Source organism: Colletotrichum godetiae, assembly GCF_030913485.1.
Source record: "Colletotrichum godetiae strain CBS 193.32 chromosome Unknown BDP55scaffold_21, whole genome shotgun sequence".
In the NCBI taxonomy this organism is placed as follows: Eukaryota; Fungi; Ascomycota; class Sordariomycetes; order Glomerellales; family Glomerellaceae; genus Colletotrichum; species Colletotrichum godetiae.
The window spans coordinates 321,825-334,142 of record NW_026851269.1 but is presented as its reverse complement, the minus strand read 5'-3'; the positions used below and the strand labels follow the sequence as shown (position 1 = coordinate 334,142).

Below are 12,318 nucleotides of genomic sequence, written 5' to 3'. Positions count from 1 at the left end.
GAGCTAGAGATGGTCCAGACGGGATGGTGTCGGGATGTTCCCCGCTCGGTCGTTACCTTTGGCGCAACTTGACTCCACCCCCGCGTCATCACACCCCGAGAACGCCATCGAACAAGTCCCTAGCGGGATTGCCGAGGGGCACCGAGACCGGGTCTGACACGTTTTCCATCGTGAACGTAAATTCCAACGAGGGGTTCAACAAAAACCTCGCGACCAAAAGAAGACCTTTGCAGCATCGTGATACCCAGAGTCGTCAATCTCAACCCCAATTCATTCCCAAGCGAAGCTCAGTCTCCCACAGCGTCTTGCTAGTTCATCACCCTCTATTTCTCACTCAAATACACATATACACATCACAATGGCGGACGTCAGAGTACCACCCACGGGCGTCTTCGTCCCAGTCCCAACCTTCTTCCACTCGGCTTCCGACTCAGCCGGTGCCCTCCAGCCCAAGGTCGACATTGACACACAAGTCAAGCACAGCGTTTACCTCGCAAAGAATGGCATCCGCGGCCTGGTCCTCCTCGGCTCGACCGGTGAGGCCATCCACCTGAACAAGGCCGAGCGTCACGACCTCGTCGCCGGCGTCAAGAAGGGCCTCGAGGAGGCTGGTTTCCCTGACTACCCCATCATGGCCGGCGTCTTGACCAATGGCATTGACGAGACTCTCGAGTGGCTCGAGGACTACGCAAAGGCTGGCGCCCAATGGGGTCTGGTGCTCGTTCCCGGATACTTTGGAACGGCGGCGAACCAGGAGAACATCAAGGAGTGGTACACTGTCGTCGCTGACAAGAGCCCTCTGCCCATTCTTGTGTGAGTTCTTATCCGTACAGTTCCGCTGTGCATGCGCGAGAGACATTCATGCTAATGTGGGCGTAGATACAACTACCCCGGCGTCACAAACAACGTCCTCGTCGAGCCCGACACGTACAAAGACCTCGCCCAGCACCCCAAGATCGTCGGTTGCAAGATGTAAGTTTCTCCCCCAAAGATGGCCCTCCCAGACCCCAGGCATTCTAACGCGATCTCCCCAAAACCACCAGGTCCCACGGAAACGTCTCCCTCCATCTCCAAGTCTCCTCCGACCCGCGCATCGACCACGCCAAATTCCGCGTCTACAGCGGCTTCGGCCAACAGCTCGCGCCCATTGTCCTCTTCGGCGCCGCGGGCGTCATCGACGGCCTCGCCGCCTTCTACCCCAAGACGGTCTCGCGCCTCTTCAGCCTGGCGGAAAAGCGCCCCGTCGAGCAGAGCACCCTCGAGGAGGTGCAGCGCCTTCAGTACGCCGTCAGCCGCGCCGAGGACTTCATCGGCAAGACTGGCATCATTGGTATCCGCGAGGGTATCATTCGCAAGGCCGGCTTCGGCGCGCTCGAAGGCGGGCGGTTGCCGCTCAAGGGACGCTTGGATGAGGGGACTTTCAAGGCGTTGGATTCGCTCTTGTTTGCGGATATTCAAAAGATTGAGGACTCCTTGTAAAGACTTTGCCTTGAAGTAGTATAGACGAGTTGGAGCCGGGAGCTTACGAATTGCATGATTGGCCATGATACCAACATTGAGAAGTTGACTTAGCCGTACCGTGACTATATTGGTGCCACGGAAAAGCACACTGCTTGTTTGGCATGTCCGTGTCTGTCTCATGGTAGTGTTACGCCATGTGGACCTTGATGCCAATGAGCCCAGTGGCCGGTCTATTCCCCATGATCCTCCCTAGTAACGCCGTCCCTCCACGTTTCCCCGCGTCTGCTCTGGCGCCGTCTATCCGAGATGTAAGAGGGCTGCTGTAAACGGTTGTCTGCTTGCGGACCAGGCCTGTGTAGCTACGGTGCAGCTGGACAGAACGATGTGTGGACCTGTCCGTGTATATATGGAATAATAACAACTGCTAGCTACATCGAATTGAATATGCTGATCTCGCGTCACAACCTATTGATATTTTGACCAAGTCAATACCTGTAATGTCTGCCAACCTACCTTCCCAGAATACAGAGCTTCAGGCCTCTGGGCCTCAGAGCACAGAACATGGCATCGACGAGTTCAAGCCGAGTGCGACCCAGTTCGAGACCACGGAAGAAGGTGAGCCCCAGAAATTCAAGCTTTCCAGGGTCGGTGGAGATGTCGCCTTGGCACTCTTCGACAACGTGGGCGAGGTGCACGAACCCATCGACCCGGAAGAGGAGCGTCGACTAGTCCGCAAGGTAGACTGGATGATTCTCCCATACATTTCAGTCTGCTATGTCTTTTTCTATGTAAGTCAACGTGCCTCGTCTTTTTGCCAAGCACTGCCCCCAAAAGGCTTGATTTCTGCTGGCCAAGATCCACGTCTAACAAGGGCAGATTGATAAAACCACCCTCTCGTACGCTGCCATTTTCGGCATCCAGAGTGATCTCGACCTCAAGGGCACCGAGTATAGCTGGCTATCATCAATCTTTTACTTTGGGTTCTTGATATGGGCTCTACCTACCAACTTCATGCTCCAGAAATTCCCAATTGCAAAGTATCTCGGCCTCAACATCTTCGCCTGGGGCACATTCCTCATGCTCCAAGCTGCTGCACCAAACTTTGGAGCCCTGGCTGCACTTCGTGCTATTAGCGGAGCAGCAGAAGCATGCGCTGATCCTGCCTTTATGATCATAACCAGGTCTGCAAGCCTCTGCCGTTATCATTTTGCGTCACCATCCAGATTACAGAACGCTGACAGCTCTCAGCATGTGGTACACCCGCCGAGAGCAACCCATCAAAATCGGCCTCTGGTACACCGCCAACGGCATCGGCATCGCCTTAGGCGGCCTCCTAGGCTACGGCATCGGCAACATCAAAGGCGCGCTGGCGTCCTGGAAATACGAGTTCATCATCGTCGGCACCCTGTGCTGCGCGTGGGGCATCGTCATCGCCGTCTTTTTGCCGGATAACCCGATCACGAGCAACAAGCTCACGAACCGCGAGAAGAAGATTGTCGTTGAGCGGTTACGTGAGAATCAGACGGGCGTGGAGAATAAGACGCTGAAGCTCTATCAGGTGCGCGAGGCGTTTACGGACTATAAGTTGTACTTTTTCTTCACCATTGCCTTGTTGCAGGCGATTGTGAATGGAGGGACGTCTAATTTTGGGACTCTTATTATCAAGGGTTTCAAGTTTTCGACGTGTAAGTCCGATCCTTCAGTCTTTACCGCTGAGATGTCTATGGTCTTCTAACGTACCGACGTAAAGTGATCACGGCTGTTCTTCAGATCCCATACGGGGCTATCATCTTCATCGCCATTTTAGCGTGCGTCTTCATCAACGACAGATTGCCGCCTAACAACCGATGCTTCGTGTTGGTGCTCTTCTTGTTACCCAACGTCGCCGGGGCGTTTGGCCTCCGCTTCGTGCCCGATGACCAGCAGGTCGGCAGGCTGATTTGCTACTATGTGCGTTTTCGTGAATGCGTTCCTCCCAACACGCACCGTTCTAACAAGTCTCAACTTCAGTTGACCGGATCCATCAATGCCTCATTCGTGCTACTCCTCTCACTTCAGACCGCCAACATCGCCGGACACACTAAAAAGGTCGTCACCTCGGCATGTCTATTCCTGGGATACTGCGTCGGCAATATTGCGGGTCCGTTTTTCTACAAGTCTGACCAGGCGCCCAAGTATGAGTTGGGCATCTGGAGCATGATTGTTGCTCACTTGCTTGAGGTTGTGGTTGTGATTGCCCTACGGTTCTTGCTCAAGTGGGAAAATGATAGACGTGACCGGATGCACGGGGAAGTCGCTGAGGTTGATCTGGATGCGACGGCGTTTGGAGATTTGACGGATCGCGAGAACTTGAACTTTCGGTACATTTACTGATAGAGGGTCTGGTCTGTTGAGTTATAGAACTCTTGTCGTATGATTTGTGCTGTAAATGTGCGCTCTGACAGAACCCCATACATGTATCTTAGATCATTGTAAAGATTATTGTTGGTCTCGAAGCCTAAGCTCTCTGTATCGCGTCTCTCCATGGCCCATTGTCTACAGGCACGGTAGAAATCAAGCCTCTTCAAGCTATGTGAATTGGAAGTATAGTGTATTCAAATGACTCACGTGAGAGCGATCAACCTATCTGCATTGAGAGGGAGATACATCACATGTCGAAGAGCACTATCGTGGACTTACCCCGGATAATGATCCGCAAAGACGCGGTTTTAATTCGGGCATAGTGAAGGGCTGCCGACGCCGGTGTATTTTGCGCCGATGGACAACCGCTAAGCTCAGTCAACTCGCGGAGCTTCACCCTCACCACACCTCATCCAATTCTCATTGCGCCCACAAAGACTCACCACGGCATCGATTGTAACGCCCTGTTGTGAATCTAGTGTTCATCATGTCATCTTCTTCACCTTCCACAAGGCCGCCGTTCTCATCCCTTCCCCTGGATCCTACTGGACCTCCTGGAAACGCATGGGGATTATACGGCAAAGACGACCGCTTAGGGGCGCTGAACCTTCTCACCCCCGCAGTCGTGGCCGCCGCGGCAGCATCTGAGATTCAAACCGGCCAACGAGTGTCGCTGGACTGGTCGTTGAACAATCCCTCTCAGCCAAGCTTCGACCGGGCGCCGTTTGAGTCCAGACTCGTTAATAGAGCTCATCCGAGTGGTGAGAAGAGGACCGTCAATGATGATATATTACACTTCAACACTCAATGTAGCAGCCAGTGGGACGGCTTCAGGCACTATGGTATTACTTGCGCAATTCAAGACTGCTAATAAGTGAGCCATGGCACTAACTGCAATGACCCAAGGTTACCAGAAAGCCAAACGCTACTACAACAATACAACTCAAGACGATCTGGATAATCCAGGAAATATTGGCATAGACGGCAAGTTTACCTTTGAAATTGAGCATCCATCCTCACGCAATACCTAACTTACAGCGCAGCGTGGGTTGAAAAGGGCGGCATCGTCGGCCGCGGCGTCCTCCTCGACTACGCCAGCTTCTGTGCCCGCCACGCACTGCCCCTCGACGCCTTCACCAGCAGCGACATTTCCCTCGCCCATCTGCACCAGATCGCCGCCGAGCAAAACATCACCTTCCGGCCCGGCGACATCCTCTTCATCCGCTCCGGGTTCACGGCAGGCTACAATGCCAAAGACGACGCCGCGCAAAAAGCCGTCGCCGCGCGCGCCAGCCCGGACTTTCTCGGCCTCGAGCCCACGAAAGACGTGCTCCGTTGGATATGGGAGACGGGCTTCGCTGCCGTGGCGGGCGACGCGCCGAGTTTCGAGAGGGCGCCCATCGCGGGCCCGCATACGGCCATCGGCGGCGTGTGGAAGGGCGAGGCGTGGGAGGAGGAGATGCAGGGAGGCGGTCTGTTGCATCAATGGCTGCTGGGAGGTTGGGGATTGCCCATTGGGGAAATGTTTGATCTCGAGGCTCTGAGTTCGACGTGTCAGGAGCTGGGAAGATGGACGTTTTTCGTGAGCAGTGTGCCGCTCAAGGTAAGTCTTGAAGTCTGATTCTCCCCCCATTCGTTCGTTCTTTTCCATTACTCATGTTGGAGGGTATGTCGCCTTAAAAAAGTGTACTGATGATTTGTTTCCATGTTAGGTTCCGGGTGGTGTTGCCAGCCCTCCCAACGCCGTTGCCATCTTCTGATCCCGCCTGTCCGACAGCCTTGGGATGATCATGCTACTTAGAGTTTTGGCCACGTTTTGTGAGAACAATAGGATTGCCTTGGTGTTCTAGTCTTCTTCACCTCGGTGTACAGAGTGTTACTTATGTGCCAATGTTCCTTTTCTGGCCTTCCCCGGTGACGGGATATTGCTGGTTCGCTTGGCTTCGCTCGGACTTTGCGGCTGGTTGGCGCGTTTGTAGATCCCTGACATTTTTCAAATTAGTGGTCTGTCGTCTCTGGAACAGAATTCTTCGTCTCTGTGTTTTTGAAAGCTTGGCGAGTTGTCAGCACATCATCGTTCAGAGAATCATCTAACTCGAATTGGTCACCTCTCATCTCGTGTTACTCCCATCCCGCCTCAAGACCCCTAGCTTTGCTAAGACACCTATGCCATGTAAGTTGGTAGCTCCAAAGAGTCACGACCATTTCCCCCAACCATCCAACTCAGTGTGCCAGTCTAGACGATTCGACTCGGGGGTATCAGGGGAGCCTCCCCCGCAGGAACCATCCATCACCCACAAGGATCACAAAACTAGAACCGGATCAGCAAAGCGAGACCAAGCCTAGCCGCCTAAGGTCACAAAGATACTAGGAGGACGGGGGTCGGCCGGGTACCCCGCATTGTCTTCCCCATTCCCAAAAGGATTAAGAATGAGGTGACATTTCCGTCTTTCCACGTCCGCCGCGCTGTGATTCCCCTCTCTCTTCCATTCACTCGACCATGTTTCCGTGTGTCCAGCTCCAGCAGCAGGATCAGGGGAGTCTGCCGCCAAATTGCTGCCGCACCACGGAGTAAGCCCCCCAAGGGACACGGCAAATGGACCTGGACACCGACGGAGACTCCGGTGTCGGCATCGGCACCGGCAGCAACGGCAACGGCAATGCCAATGCTCACGCCAACGCCATGGTGAATGGGATCCATCACCCCGGCGCTCGCCGCCATTCCCACTCACACCACAATGGGGGAGGAGGAGGAGGAGGTCTTGGTAATCAAAGTCACGGCAATGGAAACAAACACGGCAATGGCAATGGAAATACATCGTCAAGCGGCAACGGAACAGGGAACGGCCGTCATGGCAGCACCAGCAGCGGCAGTATTCACGTCCACCACGAGAACGGCAACGGCAATGGAAATGGAAATCACAACCAACACCAGCAGCAGCTGGCATCCCCGCCGCTCACACATCCGTCGAATCCGACCCCTCTGACGGAGAGCGGGAGACGTCGTCGGAACCGCGACAAGGAGCGCGTCCGCGTCACCCGCGCCTGCGACAGGTGCAAGAAGCGCAAGATACGCTGCACAGGCATCCAGCCCTGCGAGTTGTGCATCCGCACCGAGTCCCACTGCACTTACAACGCGTCTTATGCACGGGGTCGTCAGCCGCCGGTGGCCACTCGGGAGGATGTCGCCCGAATGGACCTCGATGGCCTTGACGTCTCTGTCTCGGACCATCCCAACGCTGCTGGTGGTGGTGAAGATGCATTGATGGGCTCCTCCATCGTCGTGGACGTCTCTGACCCCGGTGATACTGACCATCAAGACGAGACCATCATGAACGGCACAAGTCTGGCCGTCGTTGGCAGCGTCGGCCCCGGGACTGCTGAGCCTCCCTCTCGGGCCTCTCCTGAGCCAACCCAGACGGATCTCCAAGGCCATTATGTCGGTCCCTCGTCTGGTGTTTCCTTCCTGTTGAGAGTCCAGAAGCGCCTTCACCAAGCCGTCTCCTTCTCACAAGCCTCCTCCATCTTTACCTTTGGCGATGCGCCGCTCCCCGACTTTGACCCCAGCGGCGCCTTCTGCGTCCTGCTGTCCAAGGAAGAGGCCACGACGCTCTTGAAGAGATACTTTGAGTTCGCCGTGCCAACCCATCGCTTCCTGCATCGCCCCACCGTGGAAGGCTGGCTGGAAGAGTTCTACGACACCATGGGTGCCATGAAGAGCCAGGAGGACGCGCCGGCCCGGAGAGCCTTGCTATTTATGGTGTTTGCTCAGGCGCAGGAGTACATGGGCACCACACATTCGCGTGAGAACGCAGACGCAAGGTAAGTCTTGTCGGAAACTCTGCGGGGGATACATCTTCCGTCCCATGTCGTTTTGCAATCTTTCATTGTCGCATGTCCAATGTCGCACTCTCCAACGTTCCATTTCACTAACACGTGAGGACCAGCGCTCGATACTTCTTGGCTGCAGATCACCAGCTTTCCAAGGAGAGAGGCGCCGTACGCCTGACCAGCGTCCAGGCCCGGCTATGCCAGTGCTTCTGGCTACTGTCACAGTCTCGCATTAACCACTGTTGGAGCTTGTTTGGCACTGCAGGACACCTTGCTCTCGCCATTGGTCTGAACAGGAATAGGCATGCGGACCCGGCAGGGGGATACAACTACATTGAGCTCGAATGTCGCCGTCGCACGTTTTGGTGCGCGTACAGTCTCGATAACTATCTCAGTGCCGCACTTGGACGTCCACGAACATTTCATGATGAGGACATTGATCAGGAACTCCCATCGTGTTCAGAAGACGCGGATCTCCATGCAGACCACATCACGCCCCGTATGGGACGGGGCCAGTCACTCATGCTGGCTCCGGTGGCTCATGTCAAGTAGGTGATCCACTGCATTCCTTCTCTCATGCATGGTGCTGACTTGAGTCAAGGCTCTCCCGGATAGTGAGCATGATCTTACGGGATCTTTACTCCATACGGCCCTCATCGTTCTCAAATAGATGTGCTCTGGCGGCTAAGTACTCTCAAAATCTGAAGCACTGGAGGGCCGAAATGTCGCAGTTCTTGGATGACGGCGTCAACACGGCATTGCTCATCCCCATCTTCCAGCGGCAACGCAACGTGTTGAATCTGGCGTACTGGCATGCCATGATTCTCACACATAGACCCTTCCTTCTGAGTAATTTTGCGCGATTGCAACGAAACGGCAAAAGCCGTCGGAAAAGCATACCTCACAAGGACCAAACGGAAGAAAGCGTAAACGCCTGTTTGGACGCTGCCATGCATGTTGTCGACACCGTCAATGATCTTATACAGGCAGGGCAACTATTCCGTGCTTTCTGGGTAAGCCTTCATCAACCCTCTTTATTGAGCCCTTCTTCTAACTCTGGGCCACGTGCAGTTCACTTCCTATTTCGCCTTCTCAGCCGTGGTTATTCTCTATGTATACACCATCCAGCAACGGACGGCCCCAACAGAGGCATGGCAGGCCTACTTTAACGCGGCGTGTCGCTGCCAGACGCAGCTGGCCTCGCTCGCCGACCACGAGTCAACGCTGGCGGCGCGATACTGTCTCGTCCTCGAAGAGCTGAGAACCGAGGCGCTCCGACAGACCGAGCGGCACCAGAGCCCGGCCATAACCCATCAGGCCGGACAGAATGGTGGTCAGATCCCCCGTGCCGCTCTCATTGCGGCTGGAAACGAAGATATACAGCCGCAGCATGAGCAGCATCACTTGGCAAACCTCAACTTCCCTGATGTAGGACACGCAGATGAGTTTGTTGGGTTTGATGCGAGCCCAAGTAGCTCTCTGGCTGACATGACGAGTTGGGGCCAATTTGACTCTATGGTATGTAGAAGTTTCCTTGTCCCGAGGCACACTTTCTTGCCAGCGTATTGACAATTGTGTTAGGTCACTTCTGGATTTGGAGGGCTCGAGGCTTTACTCAATGATGACTCTCTACGATTTTAATGACTATTGCGACTAGTTTGCTCAAGTTTGGATCCGGGCCAGTAGGCCAGCCTTCTTTATTTGCATCATGCAATCCCTGCGGCGTCTAGGAATGCACGGAGTTCACACTTGTCTCCCCCACTGCCATAGTACTCTGTAGTTTAACCTGAAGAACTGCGATCGAAGTCCCAGAATCGTTGATGTCTTTTCTGTTCATGACGTACGTTTATACAAGATACTATTACCTACTACTAACGATCTACTTACGAAGTGGCTGCTTGGAGACCCTCGAGAATAGCCAAGACGCCCTCGGCACCCGGGTCCGGCACCTTGCCCCAAGCAGACTCCTCCACGTAAACCGCACGACCAAGAGAAGCCGCCATGCCCTTGGTAGCCTCAACCCCCTTCCTCGCAGCCTCAACAGCATCCTCCACGCTTCCCGAGCTCTCCAATGTTCTCACAAACGGCTCCAGCGCATCGATAAGCGTCCTGTCTCCTTGCCTCGCCGGTGTGGCCTGCTGCAGCGTCTCGAGGGCTCCGACAGCGACCTTTGTCCACGCCTTCAGGTCGAGGACGCCCGTGCTGGCTTTGCGCAGCTCCGAGGCCAGCGCCGCAAAGAAGATGCTATAGATGGCGCCCGAGGTGCCGTCCATGTTGTCCTCGATCACGTTGGTGAGGTCGATTGCCGTGCGGACGGCGTCGTCGGTGACGGAGGGGGAGTCGGCGTACTTTTGGACGGCCTTTGCGCCGCGAGCGAGGGTCACGCCGCAGTCGCCGTCGCCTACTTGGGTGTCGTGGGCTGTGATCTGGGGTTCGGCGGCGTTAATTCTCTTTGCAGCTTCGGAGACTACCTTTTTGAACGTGTCTACGTTGACTGTATGTCGACCAGGCTCTGGTCAGCAAACGGGGGACATTTGATGGGTCTATCTTGAGGGGGTTTGGGACTTACATTGCACGCCGCTCTTGGTGGCGTCCTGGGAGCCATGTCCCGAGTCGCTACTCTCGACGAGGCGCTGCTTCACGTCTCCGCTGGTCTCATCACGCGGGGAGTAAGCCCAGCCGATGGCATTTGTGCTGGCGTCAATGTGCTTCAGAATCTCGGGGTTGGCCTTCAGGAGAGTGATGCTGAAGCCGGGTCCGTTCAGACTCGTCATGTAAGTACCAGAGATGACGCGGGTAAGCTTGAGTCCACGGCCATCTACGTCTTACTGTTAGTGTGACGTTCTGAACACCTTCAATCGATTTTTATGCCTGGCAGCATTCACTTACTCAGAGCATTTGTGACCTTTGCCGTGATGCCACCGAATTCAAGTGGCGAAACACCGCCTAGGTTGTTCACCAGAAGAACGACATCCTTGGCGTCAGAGAAGTCGACGTATGCCCTGTCCGAATCGTTGGTATCAAGAAGCTGTGTGAGCATGGCATCGATGAGCTGGGAAAGCTGCGGCCGAGGCTTCAACACCTGACATCCAGGCTCATTGTGAATACCCATGCCCAACTCAACCTGATCATCAGTCGACGCCGCAGCAGCCTCTCGGCCAGGGATATGAACATGCTCCAGTGACGCGCCAACAGTCACCAAGTTCTCCGTCACCGTCTTGCCCAACTTAACCACATCCGCCAGCGAAGCGCCCGTCTCCTTGTACGCTCCCAAAATCTTGTGCACGAGTACGGTGCCAGCCAACCCGCGGCGCCCGACTTTACCGCTCTTCTTGCGGCCAACGGAGACGTCATCGCCGACGATAAGGACCTCCACGGGAACGCCGAGCTGGGCCTTGGCCTTCTCGGCCGCGAGGTGGAAGTGGAAAACGTCGCCGGTGTAGTTCTTGATGATGAGGAGGACGCCGGCGGGGCTGGCTACGCGGCTGATGCCAGACAAAATCTGCGCTACGCTGGGAGAGGCGAAGATGGAGCCTGAGACGGCAGCCGTGAGCATGCCGCTGCCGACGAAGCCTGCGTGGGCGGGCTCGTGGCCTGCGCCGCCTCCTGAGAGAAGTGAGACTTGCTTGGGGTCATTTTTTGTGAGCCAGAGTGCTGTTGGACACGAGTTAGTATGTTACTCTCTTTGTCGATGCTGGTTGGATCATCGCCGGGGATTTAGCTGAACTCACTCTTTTTTGACTTGTCCAAAGTCAGGCCAGAATTCTGCAACACCAAGCTCTCGAGGGCATCAAGAACGAGGTCCTCGGCTTCATCATAGAAGTGTTTCGACATATTGATGCAGGCTAAGCGTGTGAATTCTTCTTTCAAAGTACGTAAACTGCTGCAATGTTCTACTAGACGTCGAAGAAAACTACCATCTCATGGACGTCTCTCATAATAAACATCCCTCATTACCCCGCCATAGCAAACTCCTTCACCCAGAATCGTCCGACACCCCGCGGCTCCCCCGCGTGTTCCTCCCCTTGGCAATGCTCCTCCGACTTCCTCAAAGCTCACAAAGTTCCCGTCAGTCGGATATACTACTATAAGATCCCGTCCCGAAGCAAACAAGGGAACCATGGGAACAACGGACATCCCACCGTCCGGCACACTCACACCGGAGAAGTGGTCCGTGCATTCCGGCCTGTTTGCCGTTGTTGCTTTTCCGTGTCCCCTCACCTTGTGTAAGTGGCTTTTCCGTCCCGGTTGTCTCGGCACGCAACTCGTGACCTTGCCGCTGGGCTGGCTAGGCCACTGGGAAGGAGAGGAAACGGCTGGCTGCGTCTGCGGTCGTCGCCACTGTGAGGGGTGGGAAAAGGTACGGCAGTACGGTAATACGGTAATACAGTGGTAGTAAGGTAGGAAAAAGAAGGCTGGAATGGAGGGTATGGTGGGCGAGCGAGCCCAGTGGACGGACGGAACTGTTGGAGAAGAGAAACCCGGCCTGTTCGTACATGGATATGGTTGCGGGTGTGATCTGGATGGGACTAGTTTGGATGGATGATTAAGATAATAGGCTTTCCAAACCTTTTCCAAAAAGAACATTTCATGTCAATGTTCAGTGACGGATGAATTAGCCAAAGA

The 12,318-nt window shown here is 55.0% G+C and overlaps 5 protein-coding genes across 5 annotated transcripts; 4 read left to right on the top strand and 1 right to left on the bottom strand.

Annotated features, from left to right (window-relative positions):
- Positions 1–358: 358 nt before the first annotated feature.
- BDP55DRAFT_552710 (dihydrodipicolinate synthetase) lies at positions 359–1,479 on the top strand (the record flags this gene model as incomplete). Its single annotated transcript, XM_060569226.1, has 3 exons — positions 359–813; positions 880–972; positions 1,044–1,479. The coding sequence occupies 3 exons, from the start codon at positions 359–361 to the stop codon at positions 1,477–1,479; spliced, it is 984 nt and encodes a 327-aa protein (XP_060429472.1).
- A 448-nt stretch (positions 1,480–1,927) lies between these two features.
- BDP55DRAFT_610538 (MFS transporter) lies at positions 1,928–3,995 on the top strand. Its single transcript, XM_060571173.1, has 5 exons — positions 1,928–2,249; positions 2,338–2,642; positions 2,710–3,146; positions 3,212–3,411; positions 3,472–3,995. The coding sequence occupies exons 1-5, from the start codon at positions 1,959–1,961 to the stop codon at positions 3,832–3,834; spliced, it is 1,596 nt and encodes a 531-aa protein (XP_060429471.1). The 5' UTR covers positions 1,928–1,958; the 3' UTR covers positions 3,835–3,995.
- A 237-nt stretch (positions 3,996–4,232) lies between these two features.
- Positions 4,233–6,073, top strand: BDP55DRAFT_664296 (uncharacterized protein). Its single transcript, XM_060574936.1, has 5 exons — positions 4,233–4,703; positions 4,768–4,845; positions 4,905–5,464; positions 5,574–5,912; positions 5,970–6,073. The coding sequence occupies exons 1-4, from the start codon at positions 4,349–4,351 to the stop codon at positions 5,619–5,621; spliced, it is 1,041 nt and encodes a 346-aa protein (XP_060429470.1). The 5' UTR covers positions 4,233–4,348; the 3' UTR covers positions 5,622–5,912; positions 5,970–6,073.
- Positions 6,074–6,315: 242 nt separating this feature from the next.
- BDP55DRAFT_582636 (fungal-specific transcription factor domain-containing protein) lies at positions 6,316–9,532 on the top strand. The gene is made up of 5 exons (XM_060570840.1): positions 6,316–7,683; positions 7,809–8,240; positions 8,294–8,705; positions 8,764–9,210; positions 9,274–9,532. Exons 1-5 carry the CDS (start codon positions 6,458–6,460, stop codon positions 9,331–9,333), a joined length of 2,577 nt encoding a protein of 858 aa, XP_060429469.1. The 5' UTR covers positions 6,316–6,457; the 3' UTR covers positions 9,334–9,532.
- A 25-nt stretch (positions 9,533–9,557) lies between these two features.
- Positions 9,558–11,815, bottom strand: BDP55DRAFT_664290 (dihydroxyacetone kinase). The gene is made up of 4 exons (XM_060574935.1): positions 11,424–11,815; positions 10,582–11,346; positions 10,262–10,510; positions 9,558–10,186 (listed from the first exon to the last, which is right to left on the bottom strand). Exons 1-4 carry the CDS (start codon positions 11,524–11,526, stop codon positions 9,576–9,578), a joined length of 1,728 nt encoding a protein of 575 aa, XP_060429468.1. The 5' UTR covers positions 11,527–11,815; the 3' UTR covers positions 9,558–9,575.
- Positions 11,816–12,318: the final 503 nt, after the last annotated feature.

Excerpts from the sequence above, each read along its gene's own strand:
- BDP55DRAFT_610538 (XM_060571173.1), top strand. The coding sequence starts at position 1,959 with ATGTCTGCCAACCTACCTTCCCAGAATACAGAGCTTCAGGCCTCTGGG. Across the intron at positions 3,147-3,211 it reads GGGTTTCAAGTTTTCGACGT|TGATCACGGCTGTTCTTCAG; the intron begins GTAAGTCCGATC and ends ACCGACGTAAAG. Across the intron at positions 3,412-3,471 it reads GCAGGCTGATTTGCTACTAT|TTGACCGGATCCATCAATGC; the intron begins GTGCGTTTTCGT and ends TCTCAACTTCAG.
- BDP55DRAFT_664296 (XM_060574936.1), top strand. The coding sequence starts at position 4,349 with ATGTCATCTTCTTCACCTTCCACAAGGCCGCCGTTCTCATCCCTTCCC. Across the intron at positions 4,704-4,767 it reads GGACGGCTTCAGGCACTATG|GTTACCAGAAAGCCAAACGC; the intron begins GTATTACTTGCG and ends CAATGACCCAAG. Across the intron at positions 4,846-4,904 it reads AGGAAATATTGGCATAGACG|CGTGGGTTGAAAAGGGCGGC; the intron begins GCAAGTTTACCT and ends CTTACAGCGCAG.
- BDP55DRAFT_582636 (XM_060570840.1), top strand. The coding sequence starts at position 6,458 with ATGGACCTGGACACCGACGGAGACTCCGGTGTCGGCATCGGCACCGGC. Across the intron at positions 7,684-7,808 it reads CGTGAGAACGCAGACGCAAG|CGCTCGATACTTCTTGGCTG; the intron begins GTAAGTCTTGTC and ends CGTGAGGACCAG. Across the intron at positions 9,211-9,273 it reads GGGGCCAATTTGACTCTATG|GTCACTTCTGGATTTGGAGG; the intron begins GTATGTAGAAGT and ends CAATTGTGTTAG.
- BDP55DRAFT_664290 (XM_060574935.1), bottom strand. The coding sequence starts at position 11,526 with ATGTCGAAACACTTCTATGATGAAGCCGAGGACCTCGTTCTTGATGCC. Across the intron at positions 11,347-11,423 it reads TTTGGACAAGTCAAAAAAGA|CACTCTGGCTCACAAAAAAT; the intron begins GTGAGTTCAGCT and ends CGTGTCCAACAG. Across the intron at positions 10,511-10,581 it reads AAAGGTCACAAATGCTCTGA|ATGGCCGTGGACTCAAGCTT; the intron begins GTAAGTGAATGC and ends AGTAAGACGTAG.